The sequence below is a fragment of the Scyliorhinus torazame genome, chromosome 30 (genome assembly GCF_047496885.1).
Source record: "Scyliorhinus torazame isolate Kashiwa2021f chromosome 30, sScyTor2.1, whole genome shotgun sequence".
Classification (NCBI taxonomy): domain Eukaryota; kingdom Metazoa; phylum Chordata; class Chondrichthyes; order Carcharhiniformes; family Scyliorhinidae; genus Scyliorhinus; species Scyliorhinus torazame.
In genome coordinates, this window is record NC_092736.1 from 10,662,595 (window position 1) to 10,689,802 (window position 27,208).

Genomic DNA, 27,208 nt, shown 5'->3' on the forward strand with positions numbered 1-27,208 from the left:
TTCACTCCAGAGACTCGAGCATCAAACTGAGGCTGGCACTCGAGTGCAGTATTGTGGGAGTCGGGCGCTGCCTGACTTGCCATTTTCCTTCAGAAATGTTAAACCAAAGGCAGCATCTTCCCTCTCAGGTGGATGTAACATATTCCTCGGCAGTATCCAAGTGGTAGCTCTCCCCAATGCCCTGGTTAACCCTCACCCAACATCAACAAAATGCATTACCTGAGTATCATGTTGCTGTTTGTTTTTGGAGGGGGGTTGCTGTGGACAAAGTGGCTGCCCAGTTTGCAACATAACTACGTTGGAACAATGATTTATGCTGTAAAAGTCTTCATCGGCTATTAAGCGATTTGGGATGCTGTGAAAGGCACCATACAAACACAGGTCTTTCCTTCCTTCCTGAACCTTTTCAGTGGATATATGCACCCTCCCCACACCCCCACTTTCGCCGCCATTACTCTTTACTGTAACCTAAGTGACGACAAGAACAGAATCTCAGCCAGAGGATTTTATTAGGACAGTCCAGATCAGCTGCTTTGCATCCTTCGATATCAAGAAGCCCTTCCCAGATCTGACCGGTTACACTTAAAAATCCTGCAGAATGCTTTGGTTTAAATAAAATGTCAAAAATTTAAAACAAAATTACAACAAATCACTAGAATTACTGTGTCTTTACCCATGATTAGTTCCACATTCAAATATAAAGATGCAAAGCTGTCAAAAACTACAGAATCGATTGAAGCTGACAATTTCTGAAAGCTCCCCTTGCTCTCCTGAAATTTATGAGGATTTGTTTGGAGAAATTACTCAACTCGACCACTTTATGAGCATACCCCTGTAAATGTTCTTGGCGAATTCAAACAATTTTCTGCACTTTGTGCAAATATTTTTGATGTAATGAAGACTGATCCACAATGGGCATTTATCCTTGTCCACCATCGGCCCAATTGTTAATGCCATGTTGAGCTGATTGAAGGGCTTTTAGTTTTATTTAATTGGCCCCAGGTGCAGAAGTGCCATCACCGTGGTGTAGCCATGGAGCAATTCATCACAATCTGCAGAGTTGCCACACTCCCTCAGTGAGAAGTGCTCCGTGACGATACGGTCACAGCCGATTTCTCCATTGCCGAAAAACCCGAACAACGGAATGCCCGGAAACTGCTTCCGGAAGGCATCCGCTTCCACGTTCTCCTTGCTGGAGTAGTAGTTCTGACCCCGCCCGATGCAGGCGAACATGAATCCCACCGTGTTGGTCTCGGGAATGTTGGCCGCTTTGAGACGCTGCATCGCCGCCTCTGCGCTCTTGGCCGTCTCCACGTCCTCGTCCAGGAGGATGGACGCCGCCTGGATCGGCCTTCCGCTCAAGGACAGGCCAACAAAACCGTACATGTGCCGGACGTCAATGCTGCAAAAAGGGCGGAGGGTGGGGGAAACAAAAAGCAAAACATGGATTGTGAAAGCTAGCTCGGACAGTCTCCAGGCAGCCTGCTTTTTGATGGGACGGGACAGAATTAAATATTTGCTCCTGAATGCACAGGGATGATAAAAAGGCCCCGTGACGAGTAACTACTTGTACATCATTGTGTTCTCATAAAAGCCGGAAGAGGCGCTCCTACAGAGATGCAACAAAAAGAAAAATCCCTCAATGAATAAGGTCTGCGTGTGAAACATGTGGAGCTCTCTCTCTCGAGGATGGGGCTGAGGCACATTGTTGGTGGACAATAGAGAGAACTTCCCACCGCAATGCTCAGACCTAACTCGATGGTGTTTTAACTGCGACTCTGGTTCTCCTCAAATTAAACATCCCACTCTTCAATCCTCACCTCCATCAGTATTAACACTCGCAAGAGCAAAAAAAAAGATAGGAATCTCCTTCTCCAATTTACGTTAACTGCTTAATTTAGTCACCTCACTAACGCACAGGTAGGAGGAATCAATTATAATTAAATACTTCCCTTCCCTCCGTAGGTGTTAATTCCGACAAATTTGTAAATCGAATGGAGAAAAAACACAGCTGAGCCCAGGTGAGCCAGAATCTAAAAATAACCCCCAGAGAATGACTCTCCAATCTGTGAACACATCACTCGAACATATGGCTCTCAAATGTGGAACTTCTAATGTAACTTTGTTAGTGGATTTCTAATTGGAGAGAAAGATATTGTTCAGATAACCTCCAAGACTGTCTTCATTCCTTCATATGTCTGACTAACCTGCTGCCTGGTACTACATCCTACACCATGCTTAGTTAACTGGAAGTTCCTAGCCCTTACGGTGCTGACTCATCTTTTATGTTCTTAGTGGTAACTGATATTAAAAATGATGGTGCCTCCCACACAAAATGAGACACATACCTTTGAAATGATAAAAGACGGGGCGGGAAAGTACTTTGTACTCAAAGGAAACCCATTTTGGGTTTCCATCCTCCATTAAGATGCAAGCCAAAGCACAATGAAGCCTCTTTAATGGCAATGTCTTCATTGGTGAGCAGACGTGCCTGTCTGTTTAATCAGGAGAGCACACAGAAAGTAGACACACTGATGCTGCCTGACAACAACCAGTCACATCAATACACCAAAACAATTAACCCAACTTCCATAAGCTGTGCCAAAGGAATCATTCCACTATCAAACTTTCCACTACGTTGACATTCGAGGGCTGTTTATGCGTACACATGGAACATGTTCCACTTTCCTTGGACAACTCAGGAACAGCAGGGTCAATCCCAACACTTAGGCGGCATGGTAGCACAGTAGTTAGCACTTTTGCTTCACAGCGCCAGGGTCCCGGGTTCGATTCCCGGCTTGGGTCACTGTCTGTGTGGAGTCTGCACGTTCTCCCCGTGGGTTTCCTCCGGGTGCTCCGGTTTCCTCCCACAAGTCCCAAAAGACATGCTGTTAGGTGAATTGCACATTCTGAGAATGAAGTTACTGTGAAAATCCCCTCGTCGCCACATTCCGGCGCCTGTTCGGGTACACAGAGAGAAAATTCAGAATGTCCAAATTACCTCACAGCACGTCTTTAGGGACTTGTGGGAGGAAACCGGAGCACCCGGGGGAGGACATGCAGACTTTGCACAGACAGTGACCCAAACCGGGAATCGAACCCGGGTGCTGTGAAGCAACAGTGCTAACCACTGTGCTACCGTTACAACTCCTTCAGTTTCTCCAACATATCCACGTAACTGCAAAGTCCCTCATCCCTGGGACCACTCTTATAAATCATTTCTGCATCCTTTCTACAGCTTTCACACCATTCCTTCAGTGTGGTGTCCCGAATTGTGCTCACCATACTCCTTTGCTTCTGTATTCTACCCTTCCATTTGGAAAGCCCAGGGTCCTGCATGCCTTTTTAACCACTTTCCAAATAGAGCCAGAATACTTGATGGCTTTGCCACTCCCTGGTTCAGTGATGCTGAAGCCGGTTAAGTAACACTCCTTCCGGGCAGCAAGGTGGCATTGTGGTTAGCACTGCTGCCTCACGGCACCGAGGTCCCAGGTTCGATCCCGGGCCACTGTCCGTGTGGAGCTGCACATTCTCCACGTGCTTGCGTGGGTTTCGCCCCCACAACCCAAAAATGTGTAAGTTAGGCGGATTGACCATGCTAAATTGCCCTTAATTGGAAAAAATGATTTGACAAAATGAATTGGGTACACTAAATGTTTTTTTTTTTTATAAAAGGTAACACGCCTTCCCCAGAACAACTAGCTCAGCACAGAACAGGCAACAAACCAGGGGCTTCCCTGCTCCCAGGGCTCGCTCGCACACATCCAAGTGGTGCAACTCCCTCTGGGCCTTTGGGGGAGCTGATTTGCAAGTTCTTCTTTACTGCAGTCTGGGAGCATGTGGTTACACGGCAATGTGGTGGAGTTGAGCTTAATTACACTGCAGGGAGTCAGCCTGATGGACGGATAAATCATTCGTAGCCGTGGAATGAATTGATTGCAGGAAGAAAGGAGAGAAGCATTTGCTTCCCAGCGCTAACAAGCTACACGGACAGATAAAGGCTCGGCGGTTGCGTGGGTACCTACCTTTCGGAACTGGGCGAAAACACTCTGTCAACGTGGCCCCCCACCACGACAGTATTCCTCACATTGAAAGGCCTGGTGAGTCGCTGAATGAAGTCGGCGGCTGCAGGTTTAAAGGTGTTGTATCCAAACAGGAACACAACACGGAGTTCAGGGTTATCCCGAAGACCTAAAGGGGGAAGAGGGGGAAAGTGAGAGCAGTAAAGCTGTGCAAACAATTCTCAGCATACCCAGGGACTTGGAAGAGATTTATTTACCGACATCCCAAGCAGCAAGAGCAAAACCTGGGGCGATCCCAACAGAGAAACTATTTTTTTTACATTAAATAAAAAAGTGCTATTTTCGACACATGCTTGCAGTTTGAAGATAGTATTAGCTTCAACTTCCTCTTTCATTTAATCACATTTTCAAAACAGCAATACTCTTCATGACTAACCGGCAGCCGAGTTTGCCTGTGTGACTGCTCTTCACAGTAACACATTGTTTGTAGAGTGCTTTGAAAGACACGATGAGGCGCAATACAAATGCAACTCTTCTATTCCCTCCTGCGAGGGGGGTAGGGATGTTCCCAGTCATTTTCACGTGGGATCGAACTGAGCCAAGATTGTAGGAGCCGAAGGTTCACCGCAATCTGCCACAGAGCAATCCTACCCTGTTTGGTTTTGGTGCCCGAGTTTTGCTAGTAGGCCCCTCTAATAATAATAATAACCTTTTATTGTCACAAGTATGAAGTTACTGTGAAAAGCCCCTAGTCGCCACATTCCGGCACATGTTCGGGTAAGCTGGTACGGGAATTGAACCCGCGCTGCTGGCCTTGTTCTGCATCACATACCAGCTGTCTAGCCCACTGTCCTTGCTCTGGAATAAGCTCGAATGTTACTGATTCTCAGAGTTTCACTGCAAACCCGATGCAACACAATTTATGCCCAGAACAATACAACATAACGCGCCACAGCAGCACCATCCAGTGGCAACAGACCTGATACCCAATGTTTTTAAAATTATTCCAAAACCAGGAATTCATCACTTCTCCTTGCCTACGAAACAGCAATCCCTTCACTTATAAACAGGACGATTCCCAGCCCTTCAACCTTTACCGCCCTGAAGGATAAGAGCAACAATATCAGGGATACACCATCACCTTCGCAACACATTTCCCCAACTGGAATTATAATCCTAGAACTCCTCAAGTAACACCGTCAGTTGTGTAGCAGTGTAAGCATAGGGATTGTAGTGGGTTAAAGAGAAGATCCACAGCCACCGCCTCAAACGTATACAAACATACTAACTAGGAGCACAAGTAGGCTATTCGGCCCCTTGGGCTTGCTCCACTAGCCAATAGAATTACAGTTGATCTGATTATGGCCTCAGTGTAACAATCCTGTGGCCCCTCTCACACCCTTTGATTCCCTTGTTAGTCAAGAATGTGTTTACCTCTGCCCTTGAAAACATTCAATGGTCCCTGTCTTTCCCATTCTCTGGCAAGGAGTGCCACAGAGTCACGACCCTCGAGAGAAAAGAAAATTCTCTTCAGCGCCGCCTTAAATGGGAGATCCCTTATTTTCAAACAGCGACCCCCAGCTCTGGTCTCTCCCACAAGAGGAAATATCCTTCCAGCATCCAGTGTCACTTCCTCTCAAGATCTTAATACAAAGAATCCCTACATTGCAGGAATGGCCACTCAGCCCATCGAGTCTGCACCAACCCTACCAAGAGCTCAGCCCACTTCTCCGCCCCATCAACGTAATCCCACCTAACCGGCACATCTTTGGACACCAAGGGGCAATTTAGTACGTCCAATTCACCTAACCTGCACATCTTTGGACACTAAAGGACAATTGTATTTCAACATGGCTAATCCACCTAACCTGCACATCTTTAGACTGTGGGAGAAAGCCCGAGCACCCGGAGGAAACCCACGCAGACACAGGGTGAACGTGCAGACTACGCACAGACAGTGACCCAAGCCAGGAATCGAACCCGAGATGCTGACACTGTGAGGTAGCAGTGCTAACCACTGTGCTACCTCTCGTTCTTCTAAGCTCTAATGGAAACAGCCAGTCCAACCTTTCTTCATAACACACTCATCCCAGGAGCCTTCTCTAAACTGTTTCCAATGCAACTGTGTCCCTCTTCAAGTAAGGAGACCAAACCTGTACGCAGTACTCCAGATGTGCTCTCACCAATGCCCTTGTACAACTGTAGCAAAACATCACCAATTTTATATTCCATGCCCCTTGTGATAAACAACTTTTCATTTTCCTTCCTAATCACTTTCTGCAACTGTACACAACTTTTTGGTGATTTATATACTAGGAGACCTAGATCCCTCTGCATTGCAGAATTCTGCAATCGCGCTCCATTTAGCTGAAAGTATTGAAAACATTTGAACAAGTAATTATCAAAGTTACTGAACAGAAACTGCAGTTTTTCCAACATTACCCGTGTCCCTCGAACAAAGTTAAAAGGTAATTCATTGACACGACACGGAGCACCTGCAGGTGTTTCCCAAGGACCAAATAAATGGGAGTTTTCCTTCCTCTCCCTCCCAAAATGAAGCCGACAGTATGTGGCTGTTGAGGCTAGGAACATTCAGTCGACGCACTCTCAAGTTGAGAAGAAGTGCTCTAAATTTTATTTGTCAAACACTTGCCGATGTTCTAGTCCAAAGCCAGGCTGCCAAGTCAGTTGTGGACTGGATGGAACTTTGCTTGAACAGACCCTAGGATTAATTTGAAACGTTCCAAATATTTCACTTAATACATTTAATAGCCGTCAAAGGCTGCAAAAAGCAAGATGGTTTCAACCTGTCCAGAGTAGGCTGGAATTAGAAATACAGAGCCCAAAAGGTCACGACCCAGACCGAACTCATGTCTGGAAGGCAAAGCAAAGAGTTCACTGATTCAGTGAATTGGGAGTTTTCCGCATCGAGTCTGACAAAATCTAGTAAACGGGCTGGATGCTCAATCACCAGTACTTATTACGGCGCGGCACAGTAGCACAGTGGTTAACACTGTTGCTTCACAGCACCAGGGACTCGGGTTCAATTCCCAGCTCGGGTCACTGTCTGTATGGAATCTGCACGTTCTCCCCGTGTCTGCGTGGGTTTCCTCCGAGTGCTCCGGTTTCCTCCCACAAGTCCCAATAGACGCGCTTGTTAGGTGAAGTGGACACTCTGAATTCTCCCTCCGTGTACCCGAACAGGCGCCGGAGTGTGGCGACTAGGGGATTTTCACAGTAACTTTATTGCGGAGTTAAAGTAAGCCTACTTGTGACACTAATAAATATTATAGATTATAATTATTATCAGAGTTGATTTGTTGTAATTGTTACTTCAAGGTGGTAAGTAGCTACTTTGTGCAAATGGATGGGGAGGAGGGTCAGTTATTAAACAGGCTTGTTATAAAATTATTAAATGCATCCTTGTTTTATATGGCATCACTACTGTTTAAAACAACTGGTGATTTCAGCTTGTCCGGTGGCTCAGTGGGTGACGATAGCCATGTAGACCAAGATAATCACAGGATCATTCCGTGATTGGCGTCCAGTTGACCAACCTCAGCTGCAGTGGCAATAAACGGGTTACAATTAGCTCCCCACCAGGAGTTAATGGGAACGTTAGGGAGGGGCTGCGCTCCTAACCGTGACCCTGCACGCATGGGCGTCAGCTGAGGATCGGTCTCAACCAGCGTCTATGCCGAAAGACCGGTCCTTGGCCTCAAAGCGTACAACCAGGGGAAAGCCAGTCACTTGACCGACCTGCCCCACCAGCCCACCCGATCACGGCTGCCACGCCCAACTCAGCTCCTTCTCCCCGCCTTTCATCCACATCCCTAGACACTCCTTTTTCTTTTTAAAGCTATAGAGCACCCAATTCATTTTATTTTCCAATTAAGAGCCAATCCACCGACCCTACACATTCTTTTCTTGGGTTGTGAGGGCTAAACCCACATGTAACCAATAATTTTTTTCCAATTAAGGAACAATTTAGCGTGGCCAATCTCCAACTAACCTGCACATCTTTGGGTTGTGGGAGTGAAAACCACGCAGACACGGGTAGAATGTGCAAACTCCACACGGAGAGTGACCCAGAGGCGGGTTCAAACCTGGGACCTCGGCGCCGTGACGCAGCAGTGCTAACCACAGCACCACATCCGGAGACACTCCGGCCTGAAGAAATGCTTTGCAGCTTTGTTGCAACATGAACTACAGAACTCTGAAAAGAATACCGATTTGCAGGGTTAACACATCCAAGCCAATCTCGGAACCTTTTTTTTTTTTTTTTTTTTATAAATGTTTTATTGAAATTTTTTTCCCAAACAACAATTTTTCCCCTCTTACAAAGCAAACGCAACAATAACAATACAGAAATTTTAAACAATACACAAGTAACAAAACCCCTTTATCTTTGACCTAAACTAAACCCCCCCTCCCCCCCCCCCCCCCCCCCCCCTCCCCCTGGGTTGCTGCTGCTGGTCATCTGTCTTCCCTCTAACGTTCCCCTAGGTAGTCGAGAAATGGCTGCCACCGCCTGGTGAACACTTGAGCCGATCCTCTCAGGGCAAACTTTATCTGCTCCAGTTTAATGAACCCCGCCATATCATTTACCCAGGCCTCCAGTCCGGGGGGTTTCGCCTCCTTCCACATGAGTAGGATCCTGCGCCGGGCTACTAGGGACGCAAAGGCCACAACGTCGGCCTCTTTCGCCTCCTGCACTCCCGGCTCTTCCGCAACTCCAAATAGAGCTAACCCCCAGCCTGGTTTGACCCGGGCCTTCACCACCCGCGAAATCACTCCCGTCACTCCCTTCCAATACCCTTCCAGTGCCGGGCATGCCCAAAACATATGTGCGTGGTTTGCCGGGCTCCCGCCACACCTCCCACATTTGTCCTCCACTCCAAAGAACCTGCTCAATCTTGCTCCCGTTATGTGTGCTCTATGTAGCACCTTAAATTGAATCAGGCTAAGCCTGGCGCATGAGGAAGAGGAATTTACCCTGCTTAGGGCATCAGCCCACATACCCTCCTCTATCTCCTCCCCTAGTTCTTCTTCCCACTTTCCTTTTAGTTCGCCCACCGACTCCTCCCCCTCTTCCCTCATCTCTCGGTAAATCTCTGACACCTTGCCCTCTCCGACCCACACCCCTGAAAGCACCCTGTCCTGTATCCCCTGTGTCGGGAGCAATGGAAATTCCCTCACCTGTTGTCTAGTAAATGCCCTCACCTGCATATATCTCAAGAAATTTCCCCGGGGCAACTTATACTTTTCCTCCAATGCTCCCAAGCTCGCAAAAGTCCCATCTATAAATAAATCTCCCACCCTCCTAATTCCCAAATGGAACCAGCTCTGAAATCCTCCATCCATTCTTCCTGGGGCGAACCTATGGTTGTTCCTGATTGGGGACCCCACCAGGGCTCCCCGCACCCCTCTCTGTCGCCTCCACTGTCCCCAGATATTCAATGTTGCCGCCACCACCGGGTTCGTGGTAAACTTTTTAGGTGAGATCGGTAGCGGCGCCGTCACCAGCGCCTCTAAACTCGTCCCTTTACAGGACTTTCTCTCCAGTCTTTCCCACGCCGCTCCCTCACCCTCCATCATCCATTTACGTATCATTGCCACATTGGCGGCCCAATAGTAATCGCCCAAGTTCGGTAGTGCCAATCCTCCTCTGTCCCTACTACGCTGAAGGAACCCCCTCCTTACTCTCGGAACTTTCCCTGCCCACACGAAGCTCGTGATGCTCCTGTCTATTTTATTAAAAAAGGTCTTAGTGATTAGTATAGGGAGACATTGAAATACAAATAAGAACCTCGGGAGGACCATCATCTTAATTGCTTGCACCCTGCCCGCCAGCGATAGAGGCTGCATGTCCCACCTCTTGAAGTCCTCCTCCATTTGTTCTACCAACCGTGTCAGATTAAGTCTGTGCAAGGTTCCCCAGCTCCTAGCGATCTGAATCCCCAGGTATCGGAAGTTTCTTTCCACTTTCCTTAGAGGCAAGCCTTCTATCTCTCTACTCTGGTCCCCTGGATGTATCACAAATAATTCACTCTTTCCCATGTTTAGCCTATACCCCGAGAAATCCCCGAACCCCCTCAAAATTCGCATAACCTCTATCATTCCCCCCGCTGGGTCCGACACGTATAACAATAGGTCATCCGCATATAACGAGACTCGGTGTTCTTCTCCCCCTCTAATCACCCCTCTCCATTTCCTGGAGTCTCTCAACGCCATGGCCAGAGGTTCAATTGCCAACGCGAACAACAATGGAGACAGCGGGCATCCCTGTCTTGTTCCCCTATATAGTCGGAAATACTCCGATCTATGTCGACCTGTAACTACGCTTGCCGTTGGAGCCCCATAAAGAAGTCTAACCCAGCTAATAAACCCGTTCCCAAACCCAAACCTCCTTAACACTTCCCATAAATACTCCCACTCCACCCTATCAAATGCCTTCTCTGCGTCCATTGCCGCCACTATCTCTGCCTCCCCCTCCACTGGGGGCATCATTATCACCCCTAATAGTCGTCGCACGTTAACATTCAGTTGTCTCCCTTTTACGAACCCTGTCTGATCTTCGTGCACCACCCCCGGGACACAGTCCTCTATCCTCGATGCCAGCACCTTTGCCAACAATTTGGCGTCCACGTTCAACAATGAAATGGGTCTATAGGACCCGCACTGCAACGGATCTTTATCCCTCTTCAAAATTAACGATATCGTCGCCTCCGACATCGTCGGGGGTAGAGTCCCCCCTTTCCTGGCCTCATTGAACGTCCTCACCATCAACGGGGCCAACAAGTCCACATATTTTCTGTAATACTCCACCGGGAACCCGTCTGGTCCTGGGGCCTTTCCTGCTTGCATGCTTCCCAGTCCCTTAATAACCTCGTCCACCCCAATCGGTGCCCCCAGGCCTACCACCCCCCGCTCCTCCACTTTCGGGAACCTCAATTGGTCCAGGAACTGCCGCATCCCCTCCTCTCCCTCTGGGGGTTGAGACCTATACAGTTCCTCATAGAAGGTCTTGAACACCTCATTTATCTTTCCTGCCCTTCGCACCGTGTCTCCCCTTTCGTCTCTAATTCCTCCTATTTCCCTCGCTGCTGCCCTCTTTCGCAATTGATGAGCCAACAGGCGACTCGCCTTTTCCCCATATTCATACCTCCTCCCCTGTGCCTTCCTCCACAGTACCTCCGCCTTTCTGGTGGTCAGAAGGTCAAATTCCGTCTGGAGTCGTCTCCTCTCCCTGTACAATTCCTCCTCCGGGGTCTCTGCAAATTCCCTATCCACCCTTAAAATCTCCCCCAGTAATCTTTCCCTTTCCTTGGCCTCTGTTTTCCTTTTGTGGGCCCCAATGGAGATCAGCTCTCCTCTGACCACCGCTTTTAGTGCTTCCCATACCACTCCCACAGGGACCTCGCCGTCGTCATTGACCTCCAGGTATCTCTCAATACACCCCCGCACTCTTGCACACACTCCCTCATCCGCCATCAGTCCCACATCTAATCGCCAGAGTGTTCTCTGCTCCCTTTCCTCTCCTAATTCCAGGTCCACCCAATGTGGGGCATGATCCGAAACCGCTATGGCTGAGTACTCAGCTTCTTCCACCCTAGAGATCAACGACCTTCCCAAAACAAAAAAATCTATCCGGGAGTACACTTTATGGACATGGGAGAAGAAGGAATACTCCCTCGCCCTAGGTCTAAGAAATCGCCATGGATCCACTCCCCCCATTTGGTCCATAAACCCCTTAAGTACCTTGGCCGCTGCCGGCCTTCTTCCGGTCCTTGAGCTGGATCTATCTAGCCCCGGGTCCAGCACCGTATTAAAGTCCCCTCCTAAAATCAAGTTTCCTACCTCCAGGTCCGGTATACGCCCCAGCATCCGTCTCATAAATCCCGCATCGTCCCAGTTTGGGGCATACACGTTAACCAACACGACCTCCATTCCCTCCAGCCTGCCACTCACCATTACATATCTACCTCCGCTATCTGCTACGATGTTCTTTGCTTCAAATGCGACCTGTTTCCCCACCAAAATGGCCACCCCTCTATTCTTTGCGTCCAGTCCTGAGTGGAACACCTGTCCCACCCATCCTTTCCTTAGCCTAACTTGGTCCGCCACCTTTAGGTGCGTCTCTTGGAGCATAACCACGTCTGCCCTTAGTCCTTTCAAATGCGCGAGCACTCGGGCCCTTTTTATCGGTCCGTTCAGGCCTCTCACGTTCCACGTGATCAGCCTCACTAGGGGGCTACCTGCCCCCCTCCCGTGTCGACTAGCCATTACCTTCTCTAGGCCAGTCCCATATCCCGCCTCCGCGCTCCCGCTCGCTCCCCCAGCGTCGCACACCATCCCCGCCCACCCACTCTTTAGCCATTTCCTTTTGGATTTCCGCAGCAGCAACCCAGTTGTGCCCCCCCCCCCCTTCTCCCTCCCTCCTCCCCTCCCCGCTAGATCTCTTTCTAGCTTGATTGCTCCCCCCATATTACTTCCGTAAGTCAGCTGACTTCAACTGACCCCGGCTACTCCTGCTCACTCCTCGACCTCCCCATGTGGGGAACTCCCATCCGCCTTGCGCCTGTCTTTTCGCCTTATTCTTTCTGGTGCGGGAACATCCCTTTACCTGACCCGCCTCTTATGGTGCAGCTCCCTTTCCCCTCCCCCTCCCCTTCCCCATTCTCCAACTATGTCCCGTCTTTCCCCCCTCACCGGCGCCCACATTTCCCCAATGTCTCCCCCCTTCCCTGTTTACTTCTCAATTAACTTCCACCGTAACATTAACAATAACATTTCCTGCAGCATCAGTCCCTCAGTTCCGATCCAATTTCTCTTCTTTGATGAAGGTCCATGCTTCCTCCGCCGTCTCGAAATAATGGTGTCTCTCCTGATACGTGACCCATAGTCTTGCCGGCTGCAGCATCCCGAACTTCACCTTCCTTTTATGCAACACCTCTTTGGCTCGGTTGAAGCTCGCCCTCCTTCTCGCCACCTCCGCACTCCAATCCTGGTATACCCGTACCACTGCATTCTCCCATCTGCTACTCCGCACCTTTTTAGCCCATCTCAGGACCTCTTCTCTATCCTTAAGGCGGTAAAATCGCACGATTATCGCCCTGGGTGGTTCTCCCGCTTTTGGTCTTCTCGCCGGAATCCGATTTGCCCACTCCACCTCCAAGGGGCCCGTAGGGGCCTCAGCACCCATCAGTGAGCTCAGCATCGTACTTGCGTACGCTCCACAGTCCACTCCTTCCACACCCTCAGGGAGACCCAGTATCCGAAGGTTCTTCCTTCGCGCTCCATTTTCTAGGGCTTCGATCCTTTCAGTACACTTTTTATGAAGTGCCTCGTGCGTCTGTGTCTTAACCGCCAGGCCCAGGATCTCGTCCTCAATATCTGTCACCTTCTGCTCCACCACACGGAGCTCTGTCTCATTACATAGATTACATAGAACATACAGTGCAGAAGGAGGCCATTCGGCCCATCGAGTCTGCACCGACCCACATTAATCCCTCACTTCCACCTTTTCCCCGCAACCCAATAACCCCTCCCAACCCTTATGGACACTACGGGTAATTTAGCATGGCCAATCCACCTAACCTGCACGTCTTTGGACTGTGGGAGGAAACCGGAGCACCCGGAGAAAACCCACGCACACACGGGGAGAACGTGCAAACTCCGCACAGACAGTGACCCAGCGGGGAATCGAACCTGGGGCCCTGGCGCTGTGAAGCCACAGTGCTAATCACTTGTGCTACCGTGCTGCCACCGTGCTCCTGGGTCTTTAATGTCTCCTTGAGCCCCTCAATTGCCTGTAGCAACGGGGTCAGCACCTCCCTCTTCAGCAGCTCCACGCACCGTCTCACAATTTCATGCTCAGGCCCCCATGTCGCCTGCGCTTTCTCCGCCGCCATCTTGTACTTCTCTCTTTCTGACCCTTTGGTCGACGATTCCTCGCGCTGCAGCCGCCGCCGCCGGTTTTTTCCTCCTTCGTTTGGGGGGGACTCCCTTCTCACACGCCCCACACCGGGTTGCGTCGTCGAAAAATTCCCCGTTGAGGCTCTTAAAAGAGCCCGAAGGTCCGTCGGAGCTGGAGCCGCCGAAGCGTGCGGCTAGCTAGGCATCACCGCAACCGGAAGTCCCTTCAGTGGCCTTGATGAGGTCTTTTCACAGTTGTTCCCTCTGCTGCTAGAATTCACCTTTGATACAGGCCCTCAGGTCAGCTTGCAGCTTTAAGCTTGCCCTTCCCCCGCCTGCATGCTGGAAGAGGCCCTGTTTATCCTGTAGTTGCAGCCAAAATCTTTCACTGTTTCTGCGTGTGTCTGGCAACCAAGAGACATACCCTTCCTGGGGGACACTGTCGGGGGAATATTGCCGCCTTCTTCCCACACCGGGAAATGTCAAACAAATGCCGTGGGGGCCCTGTAAAAGAGCCCAAAAGTCCGTTCCAAGCAGGAGCTGCCGAATATGCGACCTAGCTCTGCATAGCCGCACCCGGAAGTGTCCAATCTCGGAACCTTTTTAACGCAAGGTAATATTTAACAATTCTAAATTAATTGGCTTTCTCCACCTCAATTTTATTTGGCTACATGGATTGTAATCAATCAAATTGGATTGCAGACAAAATGTAGGCAGCTCAGCGGCACAGTGGTTAGCACTGCTGCCTCACGGCGCTGAGGACCCGGGTTTGATCCTGGCTCTGGGTCACTGTCCGTGTGGTGTTTGCACATTCTCCCCGTGTCTGCGTGGGTTTCACCCCCACAACCCAAAGATGTGCAGGTTAGGTGGATTGACCACGCTAAATTGCCCCTTAATTGAAAACAAATAATTGGCTACACTAAATTTAAATTTATACCACCTGCCTGCCAGCTCAGATGTACCATCAACGAGAGCTTCTTTTTTTTTTTAAGCCTTCATATCCATTGCTAAAGCCAACTTCCATTCTCGGATTTCTTGCTTTTACCAACAACATTCCTCCTGTATTTGAACTGTAACACCTTTATTTGGAAATATCCTCGCTGTGAAAGTTCCATATGGAGAGCTTCACAAGCCACACTGGCAAGAAGTGAAAGCTTCATTTCAATGATGGATGACTTGTAGCAGTCAGAGGATCCAAAACAGCCTAAATATTCCAATATTAGTCTCTGTCCCTTCCAGCCACCCCCACCGTGGGAGTAAAGCAAGCACACGAAGCTCAAATATACAGTGAGCAAAATCTGACAGCAGTTCACGTGTCAGCATACATGTTTCGTGCCGAGAACTTTATGCGCTTACCGGCAACATACCCATACCATGAGATGTAATAGACTTTATTAACTGTAAACAAAACCTGCACATTTTTTTTAAAAAACCTGTACCTTTTTTTTAAAAATATGTGCTACATAAATTAAAGATGAAACAAGATAACGGAAATGGCAGACATTACTTTGCCAGAACGAATGGTTACCGCACAGCCATTCGGTGCATCGTGTCCACGCAGGCGGTCAGTAAGAGCAACTCAACTCGTTCCACTGCCCCCCCCCCCTCCCATTTTTTCCCCATAGGCCATTTTTCAGATAATTTTCCCAATTCTCTTTTTGAAAGCCCGGATTGAGTCTGCCTCTACTACGCTCCTAGGCAGCGCACTCCACATCCTGCTCAGCCAATTGGCACACTGAAGACGGAGAATGGTCGACTTCTGGGCGCCCAGTGAGTCGAGGCATTATGGGGATCTGGTGGGAGAGCAGAGCTTTTTTAAAATAAATTTAGAGTGTCCAATTCTTTTTTTTTCCAATTAAGGGGCAATTTAGCATGGCCAATCCACCTCCCCTGCACATCTTTGAGTTGTGGGGGCGAAACCCACGCAAACACCGGGGAGAATGTGCAAAACCACACAGACAATGACCCAGAGCTGGGATCGAACCTGGGACCTCGGCGCCGTGAGGCAGCAGTGCTAACCACTGCGCCGCCGTGCTGCCGGGGAGAGCGGAGTTAACGTAGATTAGCCACGATCTTACCGAACAAGCTCAGAGGGCTTGCGCAGCCCACGCCTGCTTCTGTTTATGTCCTGATGCTTACAAGCGCATTCCAACACTGCGATTTCCCCCGACCAAACAGTGAGCTTGTCCTTTATAGGGTCTTGCATCACTCACTGCGGTTAGCTAAAGAAAGGGTCCAGAGGAGGTTCACAAGAATGATCCCTGGAATGAAGAGCTTGTCGTAGGACCGATTGAGGGACTCTGGTTCTGTACTCGATGGAGTTTAGAAGGATGAGGGGGGATCTTATTGAAACTTACAGGATACTGCGAGGCCTGGATAGAGTGGTCATGGAGAGGATGTTTTCATTTGTAGGAAACACTAGAACCAGAGGACACCATCTCAGACTAAAGGGACGATCCTTGAAAACAGAGATGAGGAGGAATTTCTTCAGCCAGAGGGTGGTGAATCTGTGGAACTCTTTGCCGCAGAAGGCTGTGGAGGCCAAATCACTGAGTGGTCTTTAAGACTGAGATAGAAGGTTCTTGATTAATAAGGGGATCAGGGGTTATGGGGAGAAGGCAGGAGAATGGGGATGAGAAAAATATCAGCCATGATTGAATGGCAGAGCAGACTCGATGGGTCTTATAGTCTTAAGACACCGACTAAAACTGGAGCTGCTGACCTACAATCGGAAGCCAACTTATAGGAGGAGTGGAATCCAGTAGACATGTTTTTTGCTACAGCAGAAGCTCCTTATCTGCACATTCCATTATTGTCAAATGAGTCACAGATGTTTATCAGTGGAGAGACATTCCAAAATTAAATCGTCAAGTACTTTTCATTCTTTTATTTGTCAACTGTTTAAATTTGAGACCCGGTTTTATTGACTCAATTTTTATTTTCAGTACTTTATACATAGAAACAATCTTTGGATAATAAAAAAAGTGTCCCAACTCCAATTTATCCTATAAATTGCCCCTCCTAATATTTCATACATTATTTTACATTTATCCCTGTTAACACTGAAGGGGTAGTGAGTCTGGGGGTAAGATGGGGGTGGGGGGGGGGGTGAGGGAGAGAGGGGGGGGGGGGGGGGGGGGTAAGAGAGAAGAAAACTTACCCGCCTCTTGGAGTTTTTCTTGATCAAACATGTTATTGTTCAAATCTTTGTTCGACAAGTGGAAGAATTTGACCGTCACGCCATCAATCTTGGGCAGGAGCAGGGCAAACCCTGCAATACCGTCTTCTACCTCGAGAGGTCTCTGCGTGCCACACCCCATTGGAGTGTCTGGAACAAATTAACCAGGCAATAGGGTCGAAGTCACAAAGACGGAGTGAAATAAAGCATTTCCTTTTTATTTTAAAAATCAACTTTTGGTTTATGTCAATGCTCAACATTGAAACTGCCTGTGTAAACATTTAGAATGGAAATCCTGTATATAAACATAGGCTCTGGCCAGAAGTCTGTTGCCAACTTTACAACATGCATTGCCACATGTAGATAATGTGTTCATCAACTCAGCATGGGCTACCCAATGGACAATTTACCAGTAAGATATTATTACTGCCATTTAATTAAAAGTATATAGAGTTCTCTTAATAATAAACTACTTCCTAAAATACCTCAAATTCCATAAAATGTAATACTTGTGCGGAATTTCATAAAACATCTGCAACTACCTGCATACTTCCCCTAATAAATCCTTTTCCTAAATGTCAGCAATTTAATGAGATTTGACAGTTCATTCCTAACAAATGCACGGAAGGTGATGTGCACAATCTGGGCCGTTTAGATTCAACAGCGTAAAATAAACACAAGATCAAATTTCCCATCTCAAATTAGAGATCACAAATGAACAGATTAGTTTCTTCTACCTAGTTGGAGAAATGGACGTGTTGGGAGTCCAGTTAAAGGAAAATTCCAAAGATGGTTTGGCAGCAGAAGGGGCTGTGTTATCATAATGAAAGGTTGGACATCACAGCTAACAATTGTGTGGGTTGGACTGGCATTGAAGTGTTCGATCAGGCATAGAATAGAGTCACAATGTCTGCAGTGCAGAAGGTGGCCATTCGGCCCATCGAGTCTGCACCGGCCCTTGGACAGAGCACTGTTGAGAATCCGCAACTGAAAGAATGTTAACTCCTGGCTGGCTCGCCAATGTTAAAATCTTTAATTTGAAGGGATCTTAACTTGCCGAACTACGCCAAGTTGGGGGAAGCTTAGTTGATGAATCAAAGTCCTGGCGCAATACGACAGGTTGTAAGATTTGTAATATTTCTGGACTATGCCAAGTTGTTCGATTCCTAGTATTATTTGACTGTGGAAAGTTGAAGGAATTTATATTATTTATGCTATTCGGTTACCAGTAGCACTTTGCGAATACTGGAACTCAGCAGAAACTTCAGTTAAAACTTCTCAGGTGCCAAAAAGAATTGGTTTATTTGTAGTTGCTTGATTACAATTTGAAAATCATTTAAAAGGCAATTCGTAGACAATTCGAAGCTTTCAGAGAATTACAGACATTATCTTTTTTGCTTAGGCAGACAGCTCGAAAGTAACTTTTAAAAGGTCAAAGTCTGGCAATGAAACATGAAGAGAGAGAGAGAGAGCTAATCTTCAGCTAAACTCAAACTCAAAGTCAAAAGTACACTAACAGACTGACAGAACCCCCAAAAGACATCTCAAACAGAGACTATTAAGGACAAAACTGACTAAACTAACAGAAAGACAACACAACACAAAGACACTACAGAAAGACACACTGACAGAATCAAAGACAGAAATTAAGGACAGACAACACCAAAATGGCGGGCGGAAACTTTTCAGTTATACACTTTCATATCTGTCTTAAGTCATCTAATCACACCCCAATATAATCCTAATTGGTTTGGGTTAGACTCAAACACATTCGATTTGATGGCAAGCCGTCCATCTTCAATGTGCAACATTGGCTTTTCTGCCTTAGCTGTTATCTGCATTGTGAACAATGGTGCCTTCATGTTGCTATGGTATTCAGTCCGTGTCCTTGACAATTAGCACAAGCAGTGTCAAATTGTCTTGCAACTGTGCTGTTTTAATGTCACACTGACTTTGAAAATATGCATTTGCCAGAACAACGGACCTCAGTAAAAGTGAATTATGCTGTATAAGTGGGTATTTAAAACTGGGGCTTAATATTTATGCTTAAACAGCTATCTTTTACCTATACAAGTTGTATTCGAAATACCTGGCTTCTACAAGCACCCTACTTTAGCCCAAGCCTCCACCCGATCCCTGTAACCCAGTAACCTTTTGGGCAATTTATCATGGCCAATCCACCTAACCTGCACATCTTTGGGCTGTGGGAGGAAACCGGAGCACCTGGAGGAAACCCACGCAGACACAGGGCGAACGTGCAAACTCCATATAGTCACCCGAGGTCGGAATTGAACCCGGGTCCCTGGAGCTGAGGCAGCGGTGCTAATCACTGTGCCGCCCATGATTGTATTGAATGCTGGATCAGGCTCAATGGGCTGAATGGCCGACTCCTGTTCTGAATTTAACCTCTCATTGCCATAAATATGTGGCGTTGAAGTTGCAAAATGACAAGCCAGTGCTCAAATGCCAAATAACCAATTGGCATATGCTATCAGCAGCTTTTGGAACACATTTCCATTCCAATTGCATAGTCCCTCTAGAACTTGAACATATGGGCTGCACGAAAGCAATTTATTGAACTGTTTCACTCTTCAGGGCATGCACAGGGTAATTTGCATCTTGCACAAGAATGCAAAGCTGGAAGTATTGCCCGGGCAAGTTTCCAAACTTTGCAACAAGCATTTGCTTCCCAACACCACAGTGGTGCTGAGTAAGCCCAGGACTTTACATTCAGTATCAGTACAGATCCAAATCTTGCTGGAAAACGGGTTGGACAGGTCCTCAGAACACCCAGGGTGCAGGGATTTTAGTGCAGCTCACAAAACTTTATTTATGATGCAAACTTACAGAAGCTTGATTAAACATGAGTAATGGTTCCCTGCCCAAATGTGTGAAGATTAATGCTATTTAGTGACAGCTCTGCGAAGCATGCTTGGGAACAAAATTAGCTAGGATCCCACTATGAAAGGCAAACCTGTGTATCCAGCTGGGAAACATGTATACGTCGGTTGACAGAGGACAGGATGAGGTTCAGCTTCATTGCCTCTCCAACAGCCAGATGACATTCCGTTTCATAGAAATCATAAGAGTCCCTACAGTGCAGGAGGAGGCCATTCGGCCCTTTGAGTCTGCACCGACCCTCAGAAAGAGCACCGCAGCTAGATCCACTCTCCCACCTTATCCCTGTAACCTCACCTAACCGTTGGACATGAACGGACAATTTAGCCTGGCCAATCCACCTAACCTGCACATCTTTGGACTGTGGGAGGAAACCGGAGCACCCGGAGGAAACCCACGCAGACATGAGGAGAACGTGCAGACTCAGCACAGTCACCCAATGTCGGAATTAAACCCGGGGTCCCTGGGGCTGTGAGGTAGCAGTGCTAACCCACTGTGCCACCGTGCCGCCCTGGGCAACATGAGAAATGACCAGAGAATCACATAACGGCTGCAGTTTTGGAGGTGTTTTGGCTCCTCTTGTCTATGCTGGCTCCATAGGATGAATACGTGGCTGAAAAGATGGTGTGAGGGAGAGGGTTTCAGATTCCTGGGGCATTGGCACCGGTTCTGGGGGAGGTGGGATCAGTACAAACTGGACAGGTTACACCCGACCAGAACCAGGGCTGATGTCCTTTTTTTTTGGGGGGGGGGGGGGGGGGGGGGGGTGTACTAAATGGCAGGGGGATGGGAACCTTGTCAGGATTAAGAGCGGGTGATTCACGAACAAGAGAAAAAGACAGCAGGGAGAATAAGAAAGGTTTTGGTGTCTTTATCTAAGGAAGGATGTTCTAGGAGGGAGTGCAGCGAAGGTTTACCAGGCTGATTCCTGGGATACCGGGACTGTCATATGAGGAGAGACTAACTCAGTTAGGATTACATTCATTGGAGTTTAGAAGAGTAAGAGGGGATCTTTATAGAAACTTCTAAAATCCTAACGGGATTAATCAGGGTAGATTGAGAAAGAATGTTCCCGATGGTGGGGGAGTCCAGAACTAGGGGTTATAATTTGAGGATAAGGGGTAAACCTTTTAGGACGGAGGTGAGGATAAATTTCTTCACCCAGAGAATGGTGAATCTGTGGAATTCACTACCACAAAAAGCAGTTGAGACCATCAAAAAGGAATTAGATATAGCTCTTGGGGCTAAAAGGATCAAGGGAAACCAGCAGGGCTGGTTTAGCACACTGGGCTAAATAGCTGGCTTTTAAAGCAGACCAAGGCAGGCCAGCAGCACGGTTCAATTCCCGTACCAGCCTCCCCGAACAGGCGCCAGAATGTGGCGACTAGGGGCTTTTCACAGTAACTTCATTGAAGCCTACTTGTGACAATAAGCGATTTTCGTTTTCATGTTGGGGGAGTGGGGGGAATGAGAGAGACTGGATCAGGGCATTGAACTTGATGATCAGCCATGATTAATAAGGGGATCAGGGGTTATGGGGAGAAGGCAGGAGAATGGGGATGAGAAAATATCAGCCATGATTGAATGGTGGAGCAGACTCGATGGGCCGAGTGGCCTAATTCTGCTATGTCTTATATCATAATGAATGGCAGAACAGGCTCAAAGGGCCGAATGGCCTCCTCCTTCTAGTTTCTTTTACGTTTCGTTGAAGTGTAGTTCCCAGAATGGGTTGTAATACTGCACTCGAGGCAGAAACATGCACGTGAAGTAATATTGGGCAGTCTCTCACTCGACATCACACAAGTCTTGGAATGGGGTGGGAGGGTACGTTTCGAGGTGGAATTTTGATTTTGATGCTTTTTATTTTCCAATAAGGAACGATAGGAATTGTGCACATTTAACCTCTTCACTGTTATATTTCAGTCCACCTCGCCCGGTTCAATCGCTCAAGCAACGGCGCGCAAGGAACTCCCCAGAGATGCCACTTACAGACAATTCCAGGGCAACTGACCCCCACTGTTTTGCACTCCATGGGCAGTAAGTTCTCCAATTTTGCTGCCACTTCTGCATCCCTGCTTTTCTTTGGCAGCCCATCTCTTCTCTCTGTAATTTACAAATTAAAAGAGGCAAGACAAGTACCAGCTACGCTCCAACATACACATTCATGTAAATACAGTGACCGAGGCAAATGGCAGCAAAATATCAACCAGCAGCAAAAATATTTGGCATTATGCCAGTTCACAAGAGAAAAACAAAAGGGTTCAGTAATATGAAACTGGCATAAATCACAAACACACACTTGACCTGGACGCAAAAAGAAAGAAATATTCAGCAATAAATTTCAAGGTAAAACATCTGGAAAGTAATATTTTCCAGCTTTTGAGGTATAAATTTAGAGAATGCATTAATTGAATTCCTCTTAACAGGGGAGTGCTCATTTTTGTCCAAGGCTATCCGCCAATGAATACAATTGTAACAGCCTTGAAGCATTGGGTATCAGCTCGGGAGCAGCAAGGAGAATGGCTGGTTCTGCATTTAAAAAAAAAAGGGAATAGCCATCTGCTTTAAAGGAGAAACCTCTTCACCCAGGGAGCAGTGAGAATCAGGAGCCCGCCATCGTCAGGAGGTAAGCACAACAACTGCATCGGAGGTGAAGCGAGTTAAACATGAGGGAGAAAGGAAGGGGAGGACATGTTGATGGAAAAGATGGAGGCCGACGTGGAGCATGAACTGGAAATTAAAGTTGATATCAAAACAAATCAGAAGCAATGTATATCAAAATATCGTATGCTTTCAAATTAATTAACTCAATATATTTGTGTTATTTATACCATTCAATTGAAATATAATTTTTAATGGTAAAAACATTAATTTAAAAATAAATCTTAAACTGACGTGCATTTATATCCAAAATAAGTATTTCACCTTTCTTTCGCTTGTTAGCACTCTGTACGCTGAAAGTATCAGTGCCAGCCATATACAGAACAGTATCTGGTACCAGATAAACTTCCTATTCAGAAGAGAGTCATAGTATTAATGGAACACACTGACCAAACTACAGAAACATGCCAAGAATCACAATTGGAAGATTAAACAGCAACAGTAAATTGCTTTGATTTTAGAGGCAGAGTAAGGCGTATGGAAATAATCTGGGCCTGAAATGGGGGAGGCCCAAAATTCAATCTTTAGTCGACTTGGAGTTCAGTGTGCTCTTTAGGGAGGGTGTCTATCACATCCATCTGTGAAAACAATCTGGGGAAAAAAGGAGAGATGGCGGTGCTACGTGCTGTCCGTGAGCAGGAAACGATCAGCTTCTTGCAATCCGCAAATCCCTTTCACCTTATAGCAATTAAACTCTGGCTGGCCTCGGTCATTGTGGCCTTAACAGGACGGACTGTTTTCAGCACATCTTCCTTCACCCTGGCCTCATTTCCATAGCCACAGCTCCATAACAACATGAATGCGCAACATGCATCATTGCACTTACTGTGAGCCAAGCCACAGGGGGTTTGTTGATCATTAAAATTTTGACCATTTTTAATAAAACGCAGTAAGGCACCCATTACGAATAGCAAGTAGGATCTTATGGAGGAACGTTTTATTGTGCTTTTTTCTCCCCTTTCATGGGAAGTGGGCATCAGTGGTAAGGACAGCAATTGTTGCCTATTCCTAATTGTCCTTGAACTGATCCTTCGACAAGAGCATCAGTTTCTCTGTATCTAGACCGCCCATGATTATAAACAATCTCCTCCCAGCCGTCTCTTCTCCAAGGAGAACAGAGGTTGTTGTGGGTCTGGAGTCACATGTAGGCCAGACCAGAAAAGGACAACATATTTCCTTTCCTAAAGGACGAGTGAATCAGATTTTTTATTTTTTTATTTTTTTACAACATTCAAGCCTAGCTTGTGTTTATTCCAGTTTAATTCATTCCACCAGCTGCCATGGTGGGATTTGAACACTGGTCCTCTGTATTGACAGAACCATTATAACATCATCTCCCGCTAGTGTAATGGGTCTGTTACAGGGAATAATAACCAAGATATCACTGATTCAAGTCCTCCCTTATTAACGTGCAAAATTCACTCCAATAAATTTGGTAAAGTCTGGCCTGACACCGGAGCTGGAAAGAACACCATAAGTGGTCAAGTTGTTGTAAAAATACAACTAGTTGACTGAGGGCTTTGCTGCCCTAGAAACCACATTCTTCCCCTGACTTTTACAGAATACAACAAAATAATGGGCTCTAACTTCCTCGGAGTGGCAATCAGCGTCAAATTGCTATACTGTATACACTTGTTCCTTCTGTGCACGTCTCATCAGAGTTGCTGGGGCAGGACCCAGGCAGCACAGCGCATCCCCCGGGCCCAGCGTCAATGTCTAACATAGTCAGAGTGAAGGAGGACAGGCCCCTTTTTTTTTTACTGCACTTGCTGCTGTAAAGCAGGCGAGTTTAAAGGTCCCATTGAAAGTGACAGGCCAGGTAGGAGGTAAGCAGCTAAGGTACCTGGATGGGATTTGGAGGGTGGGAGGAAATCGGAGCTTGGGGGGGGGGGGGGGGTTCAGACATTAGGAAGGGTGACCGTAGGGCAGCACGGTGGCACAGTGGGTTAGCACTGCAGCCTCACGGCGCCGAGGTTTCCTGATTCGATCACGGCCCCGGGTCACTGTCCATGTGGAGTTTGCACATTCTCCCCCTGTTTGCGTGGGTTTCGCCCCCACAACCCAAAGGTGTGCAGGGTAGGTGGATTGGCCACGCTAAATTGCCCCTTAATTGGAAAAAATGAATTGGGTACTCTAAATTTATATTTAAAAAAAGGAGGGGTGACCGTTGGGTCAGCCGGGTGGAGGATGAGTCAGGCTCGCGAGTGGGATGGGTCAGGAAAGGGGGGTGGGGGAATTATTTCTTCTAACTTTTTTCTTAGGAAAGCGTAACTATTAGTGCAACCCTGGCAGAACCATGCAAAGTTAGCAATTTAAGTTGCTTTTTCGGATGGTTCGCAACGCAATTGTCCAGTTAGTGCTTCTGCACAACTGCCGTGCAAGTGCTTACCTGGGTGGTTTAGAGGGGAGCATTCCAGTGCATTTCCCCCAAATCCAGCCCAGGGAAGTCTGGAAGTTACGGCCCCAATCAACACAGTAAAAATCAAGCTGGGGTAGAGTTAGGTTTGAAGGAAGAGATGATCGGGGGGGGGGGGGGGTTTCGTAGAGGGAATGCTATACATCCAGGAAGCTGAAAGGACAGCAGCTCGGGGCGCAGGCAAACCTGCAAGAGGCTCCAATCAGAGGAATGGAGGCTTTGGGCTCAGAGACGGTGTAGGGCTGGAGAGTTACAGAGATAGGGAGGTCTGAGGCCACGGAGGGATGCAGGAACAAGGATGAGGAGTTCCCCGAGCTGTTGGGGAACTGATGGCAAGCTAGGTCGGTGAGGACAGGGTGAGCTTGGTACAGGATCAGAAAAGAAAGCAAGATTCTAATTTACCTCCATCGACCATCATTAAGGTCATCACGTGATGCAAGCTTGGCTCAGACAGCAACCTGGGAGGCACGGTAGCACAGTTGCTTCACAGCCCCAGGGTCTCAGGTTCGATTCATGGCTTGGGTCACTGACTGTGCGGAGTCGGAGTCTGCACGTTCTCCCCGCCTCTGCGTGGGTTTCCTCCGGGTGCTCAAGTTTCCTCCCACAGTCCAAAGATGTGCAGATTAGGTGAATTGGTGATAAATTGCCCTTAGTGTCCAAAAAGGGTTAGGTGGGGCTACTGGATTACGGGGATAGGGTGGAGGCGTGGGCTTAAGTAGGGTGCGCTTTCCTAAGGGCCGGTGCAGACCCGATGGGCCGAATGGCCTCCTTCTGCACTGTAAAAATTCTATGATTCTACAATCTGGATTGACACTTGGGTTCACAAAAGTCGAGGGAATATTCCTCTCCCCTTGCTAGGACTGAAATATCCAATATGCAAAGGTATATAGGGATGATTAAGGTGAGCAAATGGGAGTTCCAGGGCTGAAACGACATGATTTCAATAAATAGCGGAGCAGGCTTGCAATGTTACATAGAATTTACATTGCAGAAGGCCATTCGACCCATCGAGTCTGCACCGGCTCTTGGAAAGAGCACCCTACCTAAACCCACACCTCCACCCTATCCCCATTACCCAGTAACCCCACCCAACAATAAGGGCAATGTTGAACACTAAGGACAATTTATCATGGCCAATCCACCTAACCAGCACATCTTTGGACTGTGGGAGGAAATCGGAGCACCCGGAGGAAACCCACGCAGACACGGGGAGAACGTGCAGACTCCGCACAGACAGTGACCCAGCGGGGAAGCGAACCTGGGAAGCTGGAGCTGTGAAGCAATTGTGCTAACCACAATGCTACCGTGCTGCCCTAAATAACCAAACCCTGTTCCTATTCAGCTGTACAGGTATGAGAAAATATCCCAAGACGCTTTACAGTGTCCTAGCTTAAAACAAACAAATCCCAGAGAATACAATCTTCCTTGAATTTAGTCGCATCCATTGGCACAGATGCACGGCACTTCGCTCGCATAATGACCTCAGGATGTCCCAAAGGAGTTTACAAAGAGCAATTTCTGGTTTTAGATTCGCTCATCTCCATCCTTTATAGCAACAAACTGCAGAGTCATCACGGGGCGGACCCCATCCCGCCCATCGGTTCTTACCTCCAGGTCCACGATCATTTTTTTAACCAGGAAATGGTCGCCATCTTCCTCGCCGATGTACGTGTGGCCTTTGGTCGAGATCCACGTTAGTCTTTGATGCATCCGCAGCACCCTGCGTGCACAGTCCCTCCACAATCGGCATACCCTGAAATATAATTCTTAAACACGTAAACACAGGATATGAGGGCAGTACGGTGGCACAGTGGTTAGCACTGCTACCTCACAGCACCGAGGACCCGGCTTCGGTCCCGGGTCACTGTCCGTGTGGAGTTTGCACATTCTCCCAGTGTTTGCGTGAGTTTCACCCCCCCCCGCAACTCAAAGATGGACTTAAAGCCTTGATTCGCGCGCGGAACTTCGTTGTGGTTGCTGTAAGGGAGACTTGGTCAAAAAAGGGACTGGGGGGCAGCAAGTGGGGCAGTGGTTAGCACTGGGACTGCGGCGCTGAGGACCTGGGTTCGAATCCCAGCACTGGATCACTGTCCGTGTGGAGTTTGCACATTCTCC

General features: G+C 47.8%; 1 protein-coding gene across 1 annotated transcript in view; it reads right to left on the minus strand.

Moving 5' to 3' along the window:
* Positions 1 to 490: 490 nt before the first annotated feature.
* Positions 491 to 27,208, minus strand: part of fbxo22 (F-box protein 22) — a 38,769-nt gene continuing 12,051 nt past the window's right edge. The window contains exons 2-7 of the mRNA XM_072492796.1: positions 26,702 to 26,846; positions 22,942 to 23,026; positions 22,006 to 22,119; positions 17,101 to 17,268; positions 4,026 to 4,191; positions 491 to 1,402 (exon numbers count right to left, since the gene is read on the minus strand). Of these exons, the coding sequence (XP_072348897.1) occupies positions 985 to 1,402; positions 4,026 to 4,191; positions 17,101 to 17,268; positions 22,006 to 22,119; positions 22,942 to 23,026; positions 26,702 to 26,846 (1,096 nt within the window). The 3' untranslated portion in view covers positions 491 to 984. The remainder of the gene's footprint in view (positions 1,403 to 4,025; positions 4,192 to 17,100; positions 17,269 to 22,005; positions 22,120 to 22,941; positions 23,027 to 26,701; positions 26,847 to 27,208) is intronic.